The sequence below is a fragment of the Physella acuta genome, unplaced genomic scaffold (assembly GCF_028476545.2).
Source record: "Physella acuta isolate Inbredline_101_S28 unplaced genomic scaffold, ASM2847654v3 ptg001259l, whole genome shotgun sequence".
In the NCBI taxonomy this organism is placed as follows: Eukaryota; Metazoa; Mollusca; class Gastropoda; family Physidae; genus Physella; species Physella acuta.
The window spans coordinates 121,643-144,325 of record NW_026732774.1 but is presented as its reverse complement, the minus strand read 5'-3'; the positions used below and the strand labels follow the sequence as shown (position 1 = coordinate 144,325).

The window sequence follows — 22,683 nt, the reverse complement described above, 5'->3', positions numbered from 1 at the left end:
GTGGTGGGGTTGGGGTGGTGTGGTGGTGAATCGTGGTCGTCAGTTCAGTGGATATTCGTAGCATCCAATACTTTGTAGCCTGTGATGGGATGTCACATGATCTGTTAGTATGTATATGGGGTGTGTTCTTAATTGTTCTGTAGGTTTGACGGTAAAAGATGCAAGGGTAAAGGAGGGGGGGGGTGTTTTTGTTATATTTTGTTTATTTGGTATTGTGTTTTTTTTAGTCGTGGGAGAATAGGGCTGGTAAGTAGGTCACCAACCAGTTCTACGGCTCAATAAAACCTGCATGAACCATAGAACTGTTTAGGTTTAGCATGTGTTATAAACTATGTTATGTCTGTCTTTATTGATGCCATTATTATTGTTTTCGAAGTTTTTTTATTCATTTTTTATTTTTATTTGACGAGTCTAGAAATGTTGATGGATCTGTAAAAATACCTCATACCCTTCAAATTATGTAGACATTACCATGAAGATTAATGTTAGTATTTGAAACCAGTGCTCAGATCAGGTTCTATCTCAGGCACCCCGCTGTGGCTCCTACTGCACGTGGCGCCCATCAAGAACGAGAAGGACCAGGTCGTGCTCTTCATGTGCACCTTCAAGGACATCACCGCCCTCAAACAGCCCATCGACGACGAGGCAGGAAAAGGTAAGCCCTGCATGCCCGACGCCCTGTGTGTTGGGCATAAAGCAAATACCACCACAGCTATCATTCGTATTTATTCAGTGCTGGGGTCGTAGTTTGGGGGTTACAAGTTGGAATCCCGCAGTATCCTCCTCGAACCCGTCGTCGAGTAGTCAGTGGCGTAGCGAGGTCGGGTGTCACCCGGTGCGGCACTTAATGGTGTCACCCCCCAGAGGCGTAGCGACCCTTCCCGGGGACAAACTTTCAAATTTCTATTTGCACCCCCCTCCCTTCAAACTTTCGATTTGCACCCCCCTTAGATTTTCGATTTGCACCACCCCCCCCCTCAAGATTTTCTCTATATATTTTGCTATTTTTTGCCTTAGTGTCACCCCCCTAAATTGTGTCACTCGGTGCGGTCCCACACCCCCGCCCCCCCCTCGCTACGCCTCTGCGAGTAGTAAAGAACCTGATACTCAAAATGCTGAACACATAACAAAGCCCCCCCCCCCCCCCAGTACTCGAGAGCCAGATACTCAAAATGCCGACCATAAAAATCCTCAGTACTTGAGAACTTGACAACAACAAAAAAGTACAATATCATGAACACATAAGCTAAATAGTGACATAAATGTCGATGTGATTGCATTTCCATGTAGGTATGTAAGCATATGGTTATAGGTTACGTATTTAAAAAAAAAAGTTTCTTGAATTTCTGTGTACGTATGTTGGTATAAGGATATAGGTTAAGTAGAAATAACAAACGTTTTAGGTCAAGTATATAAAAAAAAACTTTCTTGAATTTCTGTGTTACAGGTAAAGTAGAGAAATAAAAAAGTTTCGTGAATTTCTATGTAGGAATGTTAATATAGGGTTATGGGTCAAGTAGAAAAAAAAGTATCACGAAACTCTATAAAATAATGCTCTGAAAAGCTCGAAATATTCTTCATCTCTGCAAGGGATGGAAAAAGAGAGTTTTTAATACATAATTCTTCAGTCCTTACTAATTAAGCTAATTATTGTTGTTTTGCGACTTCCTTTCTAGCTTGTGATTTTAATTATAAAATGTATTTAATTAAGCTAATTAAATTATGGAAGCTAATTAAAATTGGGGTAAATATGTATTCAATTAAGTGAAGCATATTGATCGTAAAATAAGTCTGTTAGTCGGTGTTATTTTTCGGTAACAGTTCTAAGACAATGTCAAAGTAATAATTTCAATTCATTTTTTTAAACAACACACTAATTTTTATAAAATATTGTTTCTCTTGAAAGAGTGAAACGCACTTATCATTAATCAGGACAAAAAGTCGATTCTGTAAAACAAATACTAAAAAACAATAACAGGAACAAAGCGACGAAACGTGTTGAATCCAACTTTTTAACAAATCCACGGCGTGAAGGGCGATAAAAGGTTTTGACAGCCTTATCATGATCGGTCGAAACCCCGTCGGTCAAGTTGTCTAAAAACATCAATTGTAAAAACAAATCTTTACTTTACCGTCGTCACGCTGAATGATTTTTATCATTAAAGTTTTCAATCCATGTTTTTATGGTCCAGGATTCAAATCTCGTATTAATATTGATCCGTCTATAATGTTTTCTTTCCATAATTTTTGCTTTTAACACTAATTATTTTTGTCGAAATGTTTTGTTAAATCATACATCTATTATCGTATTTGTTCCATTATTTTGAGCCTAGTTTTTAAATAGTTTATTTTTTTTTAATTTCTCATATTTATATTTTCATCACTTTGGTTCTCTGTTCTCTAGGAAAATTTTTCACACTTTTTCAAGTTACATTGTTTTTAGATATATTTTTTGTCTTAACGGTTTTTATGTCCCTGTAATTACTTTATCCAGAACTGTGTTGGCCTACTGATATTTAATTCATTTCCAAGTTATTGTTTTTTATTTAACAAACGCACTTCAAAACGGATGCAGGCTCAGTTCAACAAAACTATGTTAGTTTTTATTTCCAATTTAGAATTTTTATTTTGCGTTCTATGCTGGTAATACAATTTTAATGGGTTTTATTTATCTGAATTAACATTTTTCAATTTAATTTCTGCGGGAATATTTTTTTTTGTACTTTCAAATATTTTAAGTAAATTCCGTTTTGTTTTTAAAACAATCTCACATTAACAGAATCCAGGATTTTAGTTTACACATTACAAAAATATTTTGTTTCGTGTCAACATTTTTACAATTTGCCCTTCACAGCTTGTCATACATGAGCTTCTGGAACTTTTATATAAAACCAATTAGTTCTATATTAAAAAAAAATAACATCACATTACCTCTGTTGATATATATATATATATATATATATATATATATATATATATATATATATATATATATATATATATATATATATATATATATTATATATATATACCCAAATATATAATATATATGTGTGTGTGCGTGTGAGTGTGTGTGTGAGTGTGTGTATATATATGTATATATATATATATAGGCATTTGTATTTATATATATATATATATATATATATATATATATATATATATATATATATATATATATATATACATTTTAGTTATAAAGCTTGACCAAGATCTATCAACCATTTCCTTCTATCCCAGGCCTCAGCAAGTTTGCCCGATTAGCCCGCTCTGTAACCAGGAACAGGTCCACCCTCCTACAGTTCTCCTCACACCAGCCCAGCACCAAGTTCGACAGCTCCAGGCCCTCACACCTCGCTAATGTAAGTTTACAGCTCCCATGGCTCCCGGCCCATCATACCATGATCATGTAGTTACAGCTCCAGGGTTACTACATGTCGGCAGACAGCGCCGGAGTAAATTTACAGCACCCACAGCGGTAGCATCCCCTCTATCATTCATACCCTGTTTCACATTACTTCGCTAGAATACACCAATGTTCACTTTTTAACACGTTTGTAAAGACAAATAAAAATATCCAGAGTACAAGCGGAAAAAAATGTTTAAATAAAACACACACTTCCTAATTTCATTAGGGAATTCCAGTACTGAAATTGAATTTTTGTCTAATTGTTTCGTTTTTTTATTATTTTATTTTTTTTTTATACTCACAACATTATTATTTTTTTCCTATTCCACATTTTGTATTTCCCCACGACTTAAGCCGGGCTAGACAGTTAAGTGTGAGCCAAAAAGTTTTGTTAAGTTCGTACGGACGACGTCAACAGTTTCACGCCGGCTTGGCTGATTCGATTTTCACGTCTGCTAATTTCTGATTTATTAGTGGTCGTCTGGAGATATCATTAGATAACAAATTAAACTTCTACAGAGCAATATATATATATATATATATATATATATATATATATATATATATATATATATATATATATATGGCTTATGCGCAGGTTCAAGACAGTGAATGGCGTCCCCCACGATGATGCCTTGTGTAATTTTTTATTAGCCTAAAATACTTCGGCACATTTCAGTATAGGACTTTACGCTCTACACTTTTTAAGCTAACAATGGGTGTCATCACAAGATTACACAAAGCACCTGTATTCCTTTGGACATTCTATCGAAAACTCCTAGACTTAACTTCTACACGGGAACTTAACTCTTCCAACCCCCCCCCCCCCATTCCCCCACCCCAATGCATCTGCCACCACACACTCTCAACCAATCTTATACACCGCTACAACTGCCACCTCCCACAAGATCCCATTCATGATCCCCTCCCACTCCCACACTAAGACCTCCCACAAGATCTCCTGTATGACTTACTCCCACCCCCTCCCCTACAATTGAACTGCCACAAGATCCCATGCATGTCGTACTCCCACCCACACCCCTGCAATTCTACTGCCACCTCCCACAAGATGCCATGCATGATGTACCCCCACCCCCACCCCTCAACTACCACCTCCCACAAAATCCCCTCATGTCGTACTCCCAATCCCACAATACAACCTCCCACAAATCCCCAGCCTGACGTACTCCCACCCCCACCCCTACAATTCAACTACCACCTCCCACAAGATCCCATGCATGACGTACTCCCACCCCCTACACTAGCACCTCCCACAAGATCCCCATCCTGACGTACTCTCTCCCCCCTCCCCACAGATGATGAACCTCAGCACCGACGTCCTCCCCCAGTACCGACTGGAGGCGCCTAAGACCCCTCCCCACATCATCCTCCACTACTGCTTGTTTAAGACCATCTGGGACTGGGTCATCCTGGTGCTCACGTTCTACACCGCCATCATGGTGCCGTACAACGCTGCTTTTAAGGTGAGTCTAGCCAATATGGTACCACCCTTACGGTGTCACCATAATGGTGTCACCATTTTCGTATCACCATTATGGACTCCCCATCATGGTGCCCCACAATGCTGCTTTTAAAGTGAGTGTCACCAATATGGTATCACCATTATGGTATCACCATTATGGTGTCACCATTATGGTATCACCATTATGGTGTCAACATTATGGAGTCACCATTATGGAGTCAGCATGATGGTGCCGTACAACGCTGCTTTTAAGGTGAGTCTCACCATTTTGGTTTCACCATTTTCGTATCACCATTATGGAGTGACCATCTCGGTGCACCACAATGCTGCTTTTAAGGTGATTCTCACCAATATGGTATCACCATGGTATTGCCAAACAATCATATGTTTTTAATGTGATTTTTTTTTTTTGTTTGTTTTGTTTTCCTAGATTTTTAAAATTCTTTGCATCCGATGTTCTATTTTTCTATTCTGTTCTTTTTTAAAATTAATACTGTGTTAAAATTCATAATTTTATTAAATATTTTAAAATTATTTCTCGTTTTTAATTTTACTTTAAATTTTGTTTCGTTTTATTGTTTTCTTGAGGAGGAAAAAAAGCATTTCACTGTTGTTTTTTACGGTCTTTAACACGATTGATGTGTTTTCCATTATTTTATTTCAGTCCACTAAACATTTCAAATTTGTTTCGTTTAAAAAAAAAACTAACATTTTACCATTATCCAAGGTAAAGACGATGGATCAGCTCCCCTTACTGGTCATCGACAGCATGGTTGATGTCGTGTTCTTCGTGGACATTGTCCTCAACTTCCACACCACCTTCGTCGGCCCCAGCGGCGAGGTCATCTCCGACCCCCGGGTGATACGCATGAACTACCTCAAGAGCTGGTTCGTCATTGACCTACTGTCCTGTCTACCTTACGACGTCTTCAATGCATTCCAATACGTGGATAATGTATGTGGTCTATGCTATAGTATATTAGATATTAATATATTAAAATCATTAGTAATATTCAGGGTTAAATACAAGCAAGGCTTTCAATGTAAGTGTTAGACAAGTTTAAAATGTTCAAAAAAGCATATTTTTTTTGTTGTTGTAAATTTGGTTGTTAAAGACTTCATATATGGAGCTATACCTCTTGGCTGTCAGGTTTTCTTGTAGAATTTTTTTTTATAAGGGTGGGGGGGGGGGGCAATAAAAGCTTTTTGGGAGTAGACTTAAATTCTAGGTGTGTGGGTGGGGGTGATGATTTTCAACAATAATAAGGGCAGTAGCTTATTATATACATTTCGTTGACTGGTTAAAAGGTTTTTTTCTATTCCCTTTTATATCTTTAAACACAGTTATTTTACTAACTGGTCTGGACGCCCCCTTCACACAAAGCACACCTTATTTACGCCATTTGGCCTTAACCGCACGTCTAGCAAATTTTTCAGCGCCCTCAAGGTGGTTCGGCTCCTACAACTGGGGCCGGGTGGTCAGAAAATTGGACCACTACCTGGTCTCGAAGCCCCATTCCGCCAACATCACACCCTAGTTACGCCATCTTTATATTTATAATATCTTTATAATAATATTTACCTCACCAGGGCATCAGCACGTTATTCAGCGCCCTCAAGGTGGTGCGGCTCCTACGCCTGGGCCGGGTGGTCAGAAAACTGGACCACTACCTGGAGTACGGCGCCGCCATGTTGGTCCTTCTCATCCTGGTCTTCATCCTCTTCGCCCATTGGTTCGCCTGTATCTGGTACAACATTGGTTGGGCCGACCTTGTCAGTGATGTAGGGTACGGCTGGCTGCCCGACTTGGCCAAAGTCACCAAGGTAATACATAGCATAATAGGGCTGGTAAGTAGGTCACCAACCAGTTAAATGGCTCATGCAGTTTTTATCGAACCGTAGAACTGGTTGGTGACCTACTTACCAGCCCTATTGTTGTGATGTGAGATCTCATTCACAACAATAAGCATAGGGTTTCTGGGTTCAAGTCAAAACAACGTCAATGAGTCCACCTAGCGCTGATGGGTACCTAATTCACATAGGGAAAGCAAAGTCGGCTGGGCATAGTGCTGATCTCACTATTTTTTTCAAATGCCGATGTCATTGAAACAGATGAACTCTACTTCACCTGCCTCGTGTGTCTTGGGCACGAACGGGAGAAGATTATAACGAGGCATAGGGCTGGTTGTATAAATAAATGAGGCTTTTCATGTAAATAAATGTGGCTCTTTAAATAAATGAGGCTCTTTTAGTGAATAAATGTGGCTTGTTTTAATAATATAAGGTCTTAGGATAAATGTAGATCTTTTCATTAAGTATCACAAATATTTGCTACCAGAAAACACTTTTTAAAAAAAAGTTGTTAAAGCATCGTGTTGGTATGATAATATGTGTATGCCCATTTCTTATCCTGGACAGGGTTCTTGGCTGTTGTCTAGCTTTACGGTGATGTGCTATGTTTTGTTATGCTGTGCTATTTTACGTTAAAAATATTTAAAAATTACGTTAATAAAAGTATGGTTGCTATTGTAGCGATTACTTCCCCCGTGATATGTGGTTGACGATGTTGCGTGATAATGTAACATGAAAATGGGTTTTTAAAATTGACCTTTGAACTCTGGTAGGAGGCCTTCCGTCCCGCCAACAGCACCAACAACGACGACATCCTGGGCGGGCCCAGCAAGGAGATGAGGTACCTGACTGCCCTGTACTTCACGCTGTCCTGTATGACGGGGGTCGGGTTCGGGAACGTGGCGGCCAATACACAGGCGGAGAAGTTGTTTTGTGTCTTCATGATGATCACAGGAGGTGAGTGGGGGGGTGGGGGAGGTGTTTGGGGGGAGGGGGGGGGGGTTGGTGGGTGGGGCGAGGTGTGGGGGTGATGGGTAGAGGGTCGGGTTCGGGAACGTGGCGGCCAATACACAGGCGGAGAAGTTGTTTTGTGTCTTCATGATGATTACAGGAGGTGAGTTAGGGGTGGGGGAGGTGTTTGGGGGGAGGGGAGTTTGGTGGGTGGGGGTGATGGGCAGAGGGTCGGGAACGTCGCGGCCAATACACAGGCGGAGAAGTTGTTTTGTGTCTTCATGATGATCACTGGAGGTGAGTGGGGGTGGGGGTGTTTGGGGGGGGGGGGGGGGGGGCTGGGGGGGGGGTGGATAGAGTGTTGTGTGAGGGTGTTGGGTGATGATGTTCGGTGGTGGTGGTGTGGGCGTGTGGGTGTTTTGTGGGAGTGTGATTCTGGGTGTTGGTTTGGGAGGGGGGGGGTGTTGATGAGAGATGTATGAGGAGCGTTGTGTCCGGGTTGTTGGTAAGGGCTGTGGTGGGTTGGATTAAGAGATTGTGGTTAGTGGTTGTTGTGGGGGGTTAGTTTGCATGTATTGATCGGTAAGGCCGTGTACGGGGTGGATGGGTTAGGGGTGGATGTGTTAGTAGTTGAAGGGTTAGGGGTGTTGAGTTAGGGGTGTTGCGTTAGGGGTGTTGGGTTTGGGGTGGATGAGTTAAGGGTGTTAGGTTATTGGTGTTTGGGATGGGTGTTAGGGATGTATGGGTTAGAGGTGGATGGGTTAGGGGCGGGTGGGTTAGTGTTGGGAAAGTTAGGGGTGGAAGGGTTCTGGGTTTTTGTAGGGAGGTTGAATTGTGTTAGGGCATGTTGAGGGTCAAATCAAGCGGCGTGCTTGTGGTAGCTGGGATGTGCTAGGTGCTTTTGGGCTATATGGTGTGTGAGTTTGTGCTGGTGTGTATTAACTGCGTGCTGCAGTTAAGTAGGCCTATATGCTTGAATTATCAACCTAGCATATAATATAGGTTTGCTTGTAGTTGTTGATGTTTTCATGTCGCTGAGCTCAATGACAGCACTTGTTGGCAGCTTAAAATAAAACCTGGAGTCTATTGATCTCGATCTCCCGTCGTGTTAATCTCGCACGTTTGATTGGCTTCGAGAAATAATTAAAATCCAATTAGTCGGATCATTTCAGTTTTCCTTTCACGGCAGATATTTAATTTTGTTCAATAAAACTATAACAGACGAAAAACCATCCGCAGAGTAAAAAAATATAATACAATTTTTTTACGTTACACACCTCTCTCTCTCTCTCTTTCTCTCTCTCTCTCTCTCTCTCTATCTTTCTCCCCCTCTCTTTCTCTCTCTCCCTCCCTCTCTCTCCCCCTCTTTTTCTCTCTACCTCTCTCTCCCTCCCACTCTCTCTCTCTTCCTCTCTCTCTTTCTCTCTCTCTCTATCTATCTCTCTCTCCCTCTCTCTCTCCCCCCCCCCTCTTTTTCTCTTTCTCCCCCTCTCTCCCCCTCTCTCTCTCTCTGTCTCTCCCTCTTTTTGTCTCTCTCTCTCCCCCTCCCTCTCTCCCTCTTTTTCCCTCTCTCTCTCCCTCTCTCTCTCCCTCTCTCTCTCCCTCTCTCTCTCCCTCTCTCTCTCCCTCCCTCTCTCTCCCTCTTTTTCTCTCTCTATCCCTCTTTTTCTCTCTCCCTCTTTTTGTCTCTCTCTCCCCCTCCCTCTCTCCCTCTTTTTCCCTCTCTCTCTCCCTCTCTCTCTCCCTCCCTCTCTCCCTCTTTTTCTCTCTCTCCCTCCCTCTCATTCTATCTCCTTCTCTCTCTACTTTTAGAAACTTTTTTTTTATTTTAAGAAAAAATAACAACAGCATCGTGTAACTGTTTTGTTTTTATTTGTGTACAAAGTGCGCTCATTAATATTTCAAAACCTATTGTAAACCGCCCATTGCCCTGTAATTGTATTATTCCTTTTTTAACGCACGAGTTATCTCCCTGTTCTCTAAAACCTGAATAGCCGCCCCTGAGCAAATTTATATTTGGGGCCAGTACAAAATGGGTAAACAGTCATGATTATTTTTAGTTACATCCGGGGTTTTAAATTTTTTTAAATTTCGATCACGATTTCAAAACCATATTGATTTTGTTATTTGAACTCCAAACTTAAACATGGAAATTAAAGGAACGGAGAATGTGCTGCTACGGTTAATTAAACAACGGTTTGAAAACGTAGCGGTTAATTATGTATTTTACAAATATTGCTATCTACCTCAAATAATTATGTAGCGTTAATTTTACGATAGCGTAATAAAATGTATAATCATTTCCCCTAATTATTTTGTGGATTTTTAATAGGATTGCATTCATTTTTTTTTTTTTTTTTTTTTTTTTTTTGCTAAATCATAAATTATGGCCATTTTTTTTTTGTTAACTGACAAATCGTGATTCTCGCTTTTGATCAATTGTTTAATTTTATAGCAGTCAGAGGTTGAAAAGTGGGCTTTTATTTCATTTACTCGGGGGGGGGGCTGCGTTGTCGGGTCGGTAAAGCTCATGGTTGATAAACCGAAAAGTCTCGAGTTGGAACCACCGACAGATAAGGCGCGATAGCTGAGGACAGCCACTCTTCTAAGAGAGACAACTCAAAAATCAAACAGCTGCTGCCTTGTAGTTTGTTCTTGAATGAAATCAATGAAAGCAAATCCTATAAGAAAAGCAGGCTAAAATCTGAGTCAAAGGCCTATTTGCGCATAACAGATTGACACGTAATAATTTATTGTGGTGGAGGAAATTGCTTGAAAAGCTGTCTACAAATGGTTGTTACCAGAAAGCATCTTATTCTAAAAAATTGAATATTTTACAGGGCTTTGTGGAGAAAGGGGTTGTTATATTATTTCAAATAAATACACTAACAGGCTAGTGACCGCTATTATGCATTTTATCATGGAAAACAAGTATTGTGACGTTCCAGTGGCGTAGCCAGGATCGTCTCAAGGGGGGGGGGGGTTCCAATTTTTACCCGGGGACAAACTTTCGATTTGCACACCCCCCTCAAACTTTCGATTTGCACCCCCCCCCCCTCAAACTTTCGATTTTCACACCCTCCCCCCCTCATACTTTTTCTATATTCCGAGGGGTCTATGGGGGGGGGGGGTTATGACCCCCTAACCCCCTAACCCCCCTGCCTACGCCACTGTGACGTTCATCGTCACTCCGGTTGACTTAAAGAAGTGGTTGAGGGCGTTTTTTTTTAAAAATATTTCAATTGATAAAAATAATTCCAAACGGCTTCTCTACGGCTTATTATCAGTACAAAAATATAAAAATGAGTGTAATCGATGGTTCCCAAACAGCTCTAATTTTACCAATGTAACTATAATTTTATCACTTGCCATATTTTTTTTTTAGTATGATTACATAGATTTTTCAAGCCTATTAAGAACGAAGAAGAAGATAACTCAATTTACCAATACCCCACAGTTTAAACAAAACAAAATCTCCCTCCTCCCCCCCAGCTCTGTTGTACGCCACCATCTTCAGCAACGTGACCACCATCTTCCAGCAGTTCTACGCCAGCTTTGCCAGGTACCACGATATGCTGAACAGTGTCCGTGAGTTCATGAAGCTGCACGACGTCCCCAAGTCGCTGAGTGAGAGGGTCATGGACTACATCGTCTCTACTTGGGCTATCACTAAAGGCATTGATGCCGCCAAGGTGAGATTTGTTTAGAGTCTGATTTAGTTCTCAAATTTGTGATTTTGTTTGAAGAAAACTCTTCTATTACTAAAGGCATTGATGCCGCCAAGGTGGGATTTGTTTAGAGTCAGATTTAGTTCTCAAATTTGTGATTTTGTTTGAAGAAAACTCTTCTATTACTAAAGGCATTGATGCCGCCAAGGTGAGATTTGTTTAGAGTCTGATTTAGTTCTCAAATTTGTGATTTTGTTTGAAGAAAACTCTTCTATTACTAAAGGCATTGATGCCGCCAAGGTGGGATTTGTTTAGAGTCTGATTTAGTTCTCAAATTTGTGATTTTGTTTGAAGAAAACTCTTCTATTACTAAAGGCATTGATGCTGCTAAGGTGAGATTTGTTTAGAGTCTGATTTAGTTCTCAAATTTGTGATTTTGTTTGAAGAAAACTCTTCTATTACTAAAGGCATTGATGCTGCTAAGGTGAGATTTGTTTAGAGTCTGATTTAGTTCTCAAATTTGTGATTTTGTTTGAAGAAAACTCTTCTATTACTAAAGGCATTGATGCTGCTAAGGTGAGATTTGTTTAGAGTCTGATTTAGTTCTCAAATTTGTGATTTTGTTTGAAGAAAACTCTTCTATTACTAAAGGCATTGATGCTGCTAAGGTGAGATTTGTTTAGAGTCTGATTTAGTTCTCAAATTTGTGATTTTGTTTGAAGAAAACTCTTCTATTACTAAAGGCATTGATGCTGCTAAGGTGAGATTTGTTTAGAGTCTGATTTAGTTCTCAAATTTGTGATTTTGTTTGAAGAAAACTCTTCTATTACTAAAGGCATTGATGCTGCTAAGGTGAGATTTGTTTAGAGTCAGGTTTAGTTCTCAAATTTGTGATTTTGTTTGAAGAAAACTCTTCTATTACTAAAGGCATTGATGCTGCTAAGGTGAGATTTGTTTAGAGTCAGGTTTAGTTCTAAAAATGTGTGTTGTTCAAACAAAACTCTTTTATAACTAAAGACATTGATGCCGCCAAGGTAGGCTTTGTTTAGAGTCTGATTTAGATCCGATATGTTAAGTTTTTGTTTAAAGAAAACTCTTCTATCACTAAAGCCATTGATGCCGCCAAGGTGAGATTTGTTTAGAGTCAGATTTAGATGAAATATTATGTTTATGTTAACAGTCAGCCAACTAAAGAAAAAACTATACTTAAAAGAAAACTCTTCTATCACTAAAGGCCTTAACGCTGTAAATGTGCCATTTGTGGGCTGTTAGATTTTGTCAAAATATTTTATCTTTATATTAGAAGTCAGCGAACTAAAAATAATCGATACTGAAAAGAAACCTCTTCTAAAACTATTAATGCCGCTAAGGTATGACTTATTTACAGTCAGCTTTAGTCTAATAATTTATGTTAATGTTAGACGTCAGCCACAAAAATTAATTAACATCTTGAATAGAATATGTCATCAGAGTAAACATCTTTCGAAAAATAATTCCTTGATAGTGCAGTCTTTACTGAGGTATGTATTTACTTATTTTTTGTTAGACTGAATAATCTTTACAATCAAGACTATTTTTAACAGTATAGGCCTAAGCTAACATTAAACAGCCGGAAAACAATTGCTACAGTTACCGACCTGAAATAAAATTTAATTGTCGATTCGACTAACCATCATATTTTTTCACAAGTACTGCACATACTCAACCTTAACACTAAACCTAATCTAGCCTCCATATTAAGTGTTAAGATTCCTAATCAGGAAAGCAGAAAGCAGTGTTTCTTACAGGCATCTCTTTGGAGCCCCCCCTCCCCCCCCCCCCCCCGTGAAGAGAGTATACCGCCCCCACGAACGAACCTGAATTTATATAGAACATATATAGTTTTAACAGTGTCCGCCCCCCACCCCTCGCTGGAATTTCAGTCCGTCCCCGTCCCCCCGAAAATTTTAAGCGCCCCCACGGAAAAAAAATCAGGAAGAAACACTGGTAGAAAGCTGGAAAGAATACTGAATCGTCATCAAAGTATTGACGTCGCGCAAATACGAATTCAGGGCGGTTAGTTTTAGTTGCATTTTGTTTTCTTTTGTTTGCAGCCAACGAACTAAAAATATAACACGATGCTGAAATTAAAATTGGATTGATACCAAAAAGATTTCTGTTATTTCGGGTGATTGTGTGCAGTCAGATTTAGTTCGAATTGATAAAACAGAACTCAAAACTCCACACTGCTGAACAGAATACTTTCAACTAGGCAATCATTCTACATATTGACGCCGATATTATGCGTTTTGATTTTTTGTTGCTACAAATTTAACGTATGTACTGTCAGTAAGAAATATATATTTTTGTTAATAGAAATTTGCAGACTTAATTAAAAGCACTATAAGCTTTAAAAAGCATAATCGAAAAGTACCTCTTCTTTTATAGATAGTGTTGCAACTGATATAAAAATCGATCATAGAATAGGGAGATACATCAAATCAATCCGGGAGATTTAAACGGACTTTTCCACACCTGCTTTGGGCATTTAGACCTACTTTCTCCCTCCCTTGTCTTTGGCTATTTCATCCCAGTCTTGTGATCCAGTCATTAGTCAATTGATATTTTGACAAATAAATTATTAAGTAGATAGTAGACACCAGTGGCGTAGCCATGATCGTCTCAAGGGGGGGGGGGTCCAATTTTTACCCGGGGACAAACTTTCGATTTGCACCTCCCCCTCAAACTTTTTATTTCCACCCCCCCCTCAAACTTTCGATTTGCACCCCCCCCTCAAACTTTAGATTTACACCCCCCTCATACTTTGTATATATATATACCGAGGGGTCTATGGGGGGGGGGTTATGATCCCCCCTAGCCCCCCCCCCCCTGCCTACGCCACTGGCAGACACTACCTAGGGTATTGAAGCTTGAGATACCCAATTAAAAAGGGAATTATTTTTAAAGTCTAAAATGTACTATTGGAAATGAGAACTTGCTGACGTCAAACGGCCCTACCCAAGGGACATAACTGTCGCTTTCAGTGAATTGTTTGCTCTTTCCATTTTTTATTCGATTTCAGAATAATTTATTTAATGGGGAGGGGGGTGGTATAAATGTTTATCTTAATAGAAATAGAAATCCTTCACAATATAATTGTATGGACCAGGTCAAGTATACATATCAACCCATTAAAACTTTCCAGTTCATGTCATGAAGATCTATGTCTGTGAACTTTTACTCCTTATTTCATGTCAAGAGTACGTTCAGATCAACTTACATAAAATACTTAAAAAAAACTTTTTAAAAAACCACGTTTTTCTTGTGGACTAAAAAGTAGAAAATAACTATTTACATACATTTGATGACAAAAAACGTGGGTACGTTCACCATCAAATTTCCCGACCCATCTGCCCGACCCACGTTTTTTGTCATCAAATGTATGTAAATAGTTATTTTCTACTTTTTAGTCCACAAGAAAAACGTGGTTTTTTAAAAAGTTTTTTTTAAGTATTTTATTTTCTCCTTTTTAGTCCGTTGCTACACATGAAAAACGTGGTTTTTAAAAAAAGTTTTTTATATAGTTTATTTTCTACTTTATCTAATGACTTGATTAAGTATGAATTGACTAAGTGTTTATAAATACACGGACTAAAAAAATCTTGAGCGACCAGGATTCGAACCTGGGTTGTCGCGGCCACAACGCGAAGTACTAACCACTATACGATCACGGCCAGCGCGCTCACATCGATTGGGGCCGAAGTAACTGTGTCAGCAAGCCTCCAGTCTTGTCGGTATCTTTAGAAATCATGTCCTCAATTTTATGGTCCTTTGGGCGTAATTAAATTAAGCTAATTACGGTCTCTAATTGCTAGTTTTTATGATTGCATCTGAAATTGTTAGGCGAAAGTAACCTGCATGCCAAATTTCAGATCTATAGAGCAATCAGAAGTGGGCTAATTTTCGATGTCAATTTTAACAACAAACACATCCACGCGAAGCTGAGTTAATAAAAACGTGTTAAAAACCACTGACCCACATCAGAATAATAATACAACTCGCAAAATTATAATGTTTTTTTTTCTTTCTTTTTTTTTTAACTCTTGTTAAAAAAATAACCAAACTTTAAATTAGTTCAAGTTGTAAACTTAATATTTTCGGATTTCAATGCTAATAGAGTCACACTGTTTCTGTGATCTCGTCATGTGAAGGGATAATGTGGATCAGTTCTATAACCTGAAGTCTTTAGTTTAGTTAGATGGCACCCATTCATGTTTGGTGGACTCTGTGACGTCATATGGGGGTAGAGCACGGGAACTGAACACTTATGAAACAAACCACTTTTCTCCCTGTGGAGCATAGGACCTCCTCAACCATAAGCTTCCATTTTGTCCGGTCCCCGGCTGTTGATTTTGCAGTCTTTCAATACATTCCTACTGTCTTCAGTTCGTCAAGTAGACTTCAAGAAGACTCCGCCTCCAGGTCTGTCTTGGGTTCCCTCGCTTTCGCCTCCCCTGAGGGTTCCACTCAAGCACCCGGCGTGTCACAATAGAGTGAGCCTTTCCCAGTGTGTCCCACCTAGCGCCACTTCTTCTCATCTTATTCGCTCCAGTCTTGTCCTCTTATTTCAGATTCTGGAACTGAGATTCCAAAATTCAAGGATCTGAACACAAGGCTTACGATTTAGAAATCGTCTGCACTACCACTCAATCGTGCATACAAAACAGAACTGTAAAATTCTATGAATGAAAACATTTTAAATTCTGTTGTTGTTTTTTTTTCCGCGATGTAGAAATAACTTTCTGGTAACGTCATTAAAGTCATGTTTGATTTAAGGCATAGCGTTATAATGGTGTGGGGGCCCCTGAAGAATGTGCTAAAGCACATTATATCCACACAATAGCCCTGGTGTAACGCTCTGCTCTGACACCTTGCGGGTTGCGCTGTGTTTCGAGTTTGTGGTAATTGGTGTCAAAAATGTGTTCAGGTGCTAAAAGCATGGGAAAACTGCTGCCAAATGTTCAGGCTGTTCAATGAATGTGACATTGTTTTTGTTTTTAAATGTGTTACATTCGCTTGTTGTTTATTTTATGAAGGTGTCACATTTTTTTGTCTGATCTTGAATTTTTTTTTTTTCGAATTTTTTTTTTTCATATTTTTTTCATTATGATTTTTACTTTTTTTTAAAAATGTTTTTAGTTTTTGAGCTTTTCTTCAGAGAGAATTTATTTAGCTTTTTTTTTTTAATTTTTGTAACACTTTTGATTTCTAGATTTTCTTTTTTGGAAGGATTGAGTATTTTTTGCACTTTTTTCGACATATTTTTAGGGCCTACACCTGTAAATACATTTATTCAGGAGATAGATTTTTTGTTTTCTTCAAAACATTAAACTTTACGCTTCTGTTTCATTTATGCTTTAATATATTTCTTTTTTATTTCACAGGTGATAAATGTTTTTTGTTTGTTGTTTTATTAGGAGTGGTGTATATTATTTTTTTTCTTCCGGAGTTCCTTTTTCTTCTTTGTTCTTGATTGTGGATTTGAAGGGGATTTTCTTCAACACTATTAAGTTTTGCATGCCAACATGTAACTTATCCTATGATATTAATTGCCTGTTGACTAAGACTTTTATCTGCTTTTCTGGATTTTCCCCCATACTCTTTGTCCATTCAAGAAAAACATACTATAAAGCAGCAGTTGTTTGATTTTAGAGTTGTCTCTCCTAGATTGGTTAATGTCCCTCTTTATCAAACCTTTTCTGCTCGGCAGTTCCGAAAGCGGGACTTTACGAAATAGCAATCACGCACTCTAACGCCTTAACATGACATCCCCCCTTCAGGTTTTCAATATATTTCTTTTCTCATGTGCTAAATACGTTCTGTTTTCTGATCCAGGTGCTAAATGTATCAGCTGTTTTCTCATGTACTAAATACGTTGTGTCTTCTGATCCAGGTGCTAAATGTATTATCTGTTTTATCATGTGCTAAATACGTTGTCTTTGTTTTGATCAAGGTGCTAAATGTATTATCTGTTTTATCATGTGCTAAATACGTTGTGTTTGTTTTGATCAAGGTGCTAAATGTATTATCTGTTTTATCATGTGCTAAATACGTTGTCTTTGTTTTGATCAAGGTGCTAAATGTATTATCTGTTTTATCATGTGCTAAATACGTTGTCTTTGTTTTGATCAAGGTGCTAAATGTATTATCTGTTTTATCATGTGCTAAATACGTTGTGTTTGTTTTGATCAAGGTGCTAAATGTATTATCTGTTTTATCATGTGCTAAATACGTTGTGTTTGTTTTGATCAAGGTGCTAAATGTATTATCTGTTTTATCATGTGCTAAATACGTTGTGTTTGTTTTGATCAAGGTGCTAAATGTATTATCTGTTTTATCATGTGCTAAATACGTTGTGTTTGTTTTGATCAAGGTGCTAAATGTATTATCTGTTTTATCATGTGCTAAATACGTTGTGTTTGTTTTGATCAAGGTGCTAAATGTATTATCTGTTTTCTCATATGCTAAATATGTTATGTTTGTTTTGATCAAGGTGCTAAATGTATTATCTGTTTTCTCATATGCTTAATATGTTATGTTTGTTTTGATCAAGGTGCTAAATGTATTATCTGTTTTCTCATGTGCTAAATATGTTATGTTTGTTTTGATCAAGGTGCTAAATGTATTATCTGTTTTCTCATGTGCTAAATACGCTGTGTTTCTTCTGATCCAGGTGCTATATGTATTATCTGTTTTCTCATGTTCTAAATACGTTGTGTTTCTTCTGATCCAGGTGCTATATGTATTATCTGTTTTCTCATGTGCTAAATACGCTGTGTTTCTTCTGATCCAGGTGCTATATGTATTATCTGTTTCTCATGTTCTAAATACGTTGTGTTTCTTCTGATCCAGGTGCTAAATGTATGTTTTCTCATGTGCTAAATACGTTGTGTCTTCTGATCCAGTTGTTCAAATTATTATTTGTTTTCTAAAGTTCTAAATACGATGTATTTCTTCTCATCCAGGTGCTAAATGTATCTGTTTACTCATGTGCTAAATACGTTGTGTTTCTTCTCATCCAGGTGCTAAACTACTGCCCAAAAGACATGAAAGCTGACCTCTGTGTACACCTGAACAGGAAAGTGTTTCTAGAACACCCCGCCTTCCGTCTGGCCAGTGACGGCTGCCTGAGGGCCCTAGCCATGCACTTCAACATGACCCACAGCGCCCCTGGGGATTTGATATTCCACCAGGGGGAGAGTCTTGACGCCCTCTGCTTCGTCGTGTCCGGGTCACTGGAGGTCATTCAAGACGAGGAGGTCGTGGCTATTTTGAGTGAGTTTACGGTTCAGTGATTTTAACAGGTTTACGGTTTAATGATTGTAAACAAATTTACGGTTTAATTATTTTAAACAGGTTTACGGTTAAATGATATTTAAACAGGTTTACAGTTAAATAATTTTAAACAGGTTTACGGTTTAATGACTGTAAACAAATTTACAGTTTAATGATTTTAAATAGATTTACGGTTAAGTGATTTATAAAAAGCTTACGGTTCAATTATATTAAATAAATTTACGGTTCAGTGATTTTGATTATATTTATGATTAATTTTTTTTGTACTTGTTTATTTTTCAAGAATTTCAATCAAAATTTATAGATTGAACGTACATTCACGGTCCATCGATTTTTAATTAAATTGTCAATTTAACTATTTTAATTACATTTTTATGGCTCGACAGCTCCAAGTTAATGCACTTTAATCAAATAAAAAGCTGTCATGTTTAGAAATGGCGGCATGCGCTTCATGGCAGTTGTTGGGAAGGGGGGGTATTTGAGTGGGTGGTAGCCAGGTATGTTTATGGTCTTATAGTTTGATAACAGATACAGGTGAGCTTGAGTTTCTCGAAGCAATAAAGCCAGTTTCCTTTATGTTCAACACAAGCTAAGACCCAACAGAAGTAGGCCCTGTGTCTCACTCTTTAACAAGACGTTTTATCTATTTACATGCTCGAGTACAAAGAGATCATCTCAGATCTTTGCCTATTACTAAGGTCGAGTAGGTAAAACTCATTGTTGCTAAACCGAAAAGTCTCGATTTCGAATAGTAGTGCAGATGAGGCTGGATAGCTGGGGACAGCAACTCTTCCAGGAGAGACAACTCCAAAATTAAACAACTGCTGCCTTGTAGTTTGTTCTTGGTTGGACAAAGGCTATGGAAGAAAATACAGAAGAATAGAAACAGACTGAAAATTGGAGTCAACTGTCTATATGGTGCATGACTAGTTGACACGCAATACTAATTGTGTTGGGTGGGTGGGATGGGGGGGGGGGGGGAATCCCCTTCAACACTAAATTTAGAACGAAGTAGAAGAGAAGAAAGAAGAGGATTGATGCAGCAATATAAACCATCCTATGGGGCTACTAGAAATATCTACCGAGTCTCTCGTAAATTCCATCGGTTTGAATTAAAGGTGGCAGATTTCATATAACGCTGCAACGGCATGGGGGTCAGAGGTCAAGGTTATGGACAACTCCATTCATTGTCCTCGACCGTGTGCGATCCGAGCCTCCATCCTTTGTGAGGAGTCAGCTTGGTGCAATATTTACACGAGTGAACTGGCATTTGGCAGGCGATATGTGCCAGAGTCGAATGGAAATTGTGGGTTCGGATCCCGTCCAGACTGGTTACGTACCTTTGCCTAGATGAAGCCTAGAAATCTTTGTATTGCCGTTACAACAATCTTTTCCGCCCATTTCACGTTGATAACTTTGCTAACATTTCCGAAACCACTTCCGCTTAGTTTCTTTAACGGGATATAAAAATTGCTTCTAATGATGATTAATATTGCTGAAATTTATTTCTTAACTAATTAGCTGGGCTATTAATTGCAATCTGATTATTTTTTTCCCCGGCCCTTTAAAAAAACAAACCAAAACAAAAACAAAACAAATTCAGCTTCCCTTCTAAATTAGCTGCGGTTTTAAATTATCAATGACACATTAAATAGATGGAGACGTGTATTACCGAGGGACGTGCAAAAAAAAAACAAGTCCGCGATAGCTCCGTCTGCAATGATGTCTGAGTCTAATTGCTATGACGTCTTCACATGTCCAGTTCGCCTAATAAATTAACTAATTTTTTTTGTTTCAATCATGTGGCATCTGTCAAAATTAATGTCTCGTATGATTTTTTTAAAAATTGCTTTCTAAATGTTTTTCTCTCTTGATTATATTCGGATTATATTTCCTCCGTAATCTATATAAGGTCCTGACTACAATTTTTATTGACCTCTATGAAACATAAGGTCCTGACTACACTTTTCATTGACCTCTATGAAACGTAAGGTCCTGACTATACTTTTCATTGACCTCTATGAAACATAAGGTCCTGACTACACTTTTCATTGACCTCTATGAAACGTAAGGTCCTGACTACACTTTTCATTGACCTCTATGAAACGTAAGGTCCTGACTACACTTTTCATTGACCTCTATGAAACATAAGGTCCTGACTACACTTTTCATTGACCTCTATGAAACAGGTCCTGACTACACTTTTCATTGACCTCTATGAAACAGGTCCTGACTACACTTTTCATTGACCTCTATGAAACATAAGGTCCTGACTACACTTTTCATTGACCTCTATGAAACGTAAGGTCCTGACTACACTTTTCATTGACCTCTATGAAACGTAAGGTCCTGACTACACTTTTCATTGACCTCTAAGAAACGTAAGGTCCTGACTACACTTTTCATTGACCTCTATGAAACGTAAGGTCCTGACTACACTTTTCATTGACCTCTATGAAACGTAAGGTCCTGACTACAGTTTTCATTGACCTCTATGAAACGTAAGGTCCTGACTACACTTTTCATTGACCTCTATGAAACGTAAGGTCCTGACTACACTTTTCATTGACCTCTATGAAACGTAAGGTCCTGACTACAGTTTTCATTGACCTCTATGAAACGTAAGGTCCTGACTACACTTTTCATTGACCTCTATGAAACGTAAGGTCCTGACTACACTTTTCATTGACCTAAGGTCCAGGTTACGCTAATGTCGACCTCAATTGACCCTCGGGGTCCTCGTTACGTTTTCCATTGACCTCTATGGACCCTAGAGTCGTAGCTTCATTTTCATTAATCTCTACGGACCCCAGGTTCCTAACTGAACTTTTTCCTGACCCCTGGGGTCCTCGTTACATTTTTCATTGACCTCTATGGACCTAGGTTCCTAACTGAACTTTTTTCTTCACCTCTTTAGACCCTAGGGTCGTAACTATATTTTTCATGGACCTCTATGGGCCATGGAACTAAGGCCAACATTTTTTATTGACCTCTATGGACCCTGGGGTCGTGGCTACACTTGACCTCCACTGATCTCTATTGACCTCTATTGACCTCCATAAATCGTAGGACCTTGACAAGACTTTCCGAACAAGTTGTATCCTAAAATTTCATCTTTAGTTGTGGCCTCGTTATTCAAACATCCCAAACGTCATTCTCGCTTGATCAATCCATCGTGTAATTTTTTGTATGCCTTTTCTGTGTCAGTATATTGCGTCTTCTCATGAGGCTAAATAGATGAGAAATGACTCGGTCATTAGACCTTTATGAGGAGTAGCCATAAAAGATGATAAAACCGCTTTGTTTGCTAAATACTGTATACTGATTTTATATAATCTGATATCAATGTTCAATGGAACGTTCGGTTGTTTTTATTTTTTGTTGGGTTTTTTTGCCACTCTTTTTGTCACGTTTTTAAAATTTGTAATTTACGCTTCAGAATATAAAATATTTGTATTTTATAACTCTGTATGTTTTATTTCTCAAAAAAATAGGCAAGGGCGATGTTTTCGGTGATAATTTTTGGAAAGAGCCGGCTATTGGTCAATCTACGGCCAATGTCCGAGCGCTGACCTACTGTGATCTCCACGCCATCAAGAGGGATCGTCTGCTGGAAGTCTTAGATTTTTACCACGCCTTCGCCAACTCGTTTGCCAGGAATTTGACGCTCACCTACAACCTGAGGCACAGGGTAGGTGGGCTCAGGTGTGGAGTGGGGATGTGTTGGTGGGAGGGGGGTGCTTTTGAAGCTGGTGGTGGATGTGGTGACTGTGGTGGTGGTGGTGGAAGAGATGGTGATTGGTGGTGATGGTGGGGACTTATTTTGGAGGTAGCAGGGTGGTAGATGTGGTGGTGGTGGTGGTGACAGTGGTGGTGGAAGAGTTGGTGGTTGGTGGTGGTGGTAGGGACGTTTGGAGGTAGTAGAGTGGTTGAGGTGGTGACTGCGGTGGTGGTGGTGGCAAAGGTGGATATTGTTGGATTTGGTG

The 22,683-nt window shown here is 38.9% G+C and overlaps 1 protein-coding gene across 1 annotated transcript in view; it reads left to right on the top strand.

Moving 5' to 3' along the window:
* Positions 1-22,683, top strand: part of LOC131957707 (potassium voltage-gated channel subfamily H member 1) — a 32,101-nt gene that overhangs the window by 7,218 nt on the left and 2,200 nt on the right. Inside the window, exons 3-11 of the mRNA XM_059322453.1 lie at positions 527-655; positions 3,241-3,362; positions 4,726-4,893; positions 5,620-5,847; positions 6,483-6,716; positions 7,517-7,700; positions 11,187-11,386; positions 18,424-18,676; positions 22,192-22,388. Of these exons, the coding sequence (XP_059178436.1) occupies positions 527-655; positions 3,241-3,362; positions 4,726-4,893; positions 5,620-5,847; positions 6,483-6,716; positions 7,517-7,700; positions 11,187-11,386; positions 18,424-18,676; positions 22,192-22,388 (1,715 nt within the window). The remainder of the gene's footprint in view (positions 1-526; positions 656-3,240; positions 3,363-4,725; positions 4,894-5,619; positions 5,848-6,482; positions 6,717-7,516; positions 7,701-11,186; positions 11,387-18,423; positions 18,677-22,191; positions 22,389-22,683) is intronic.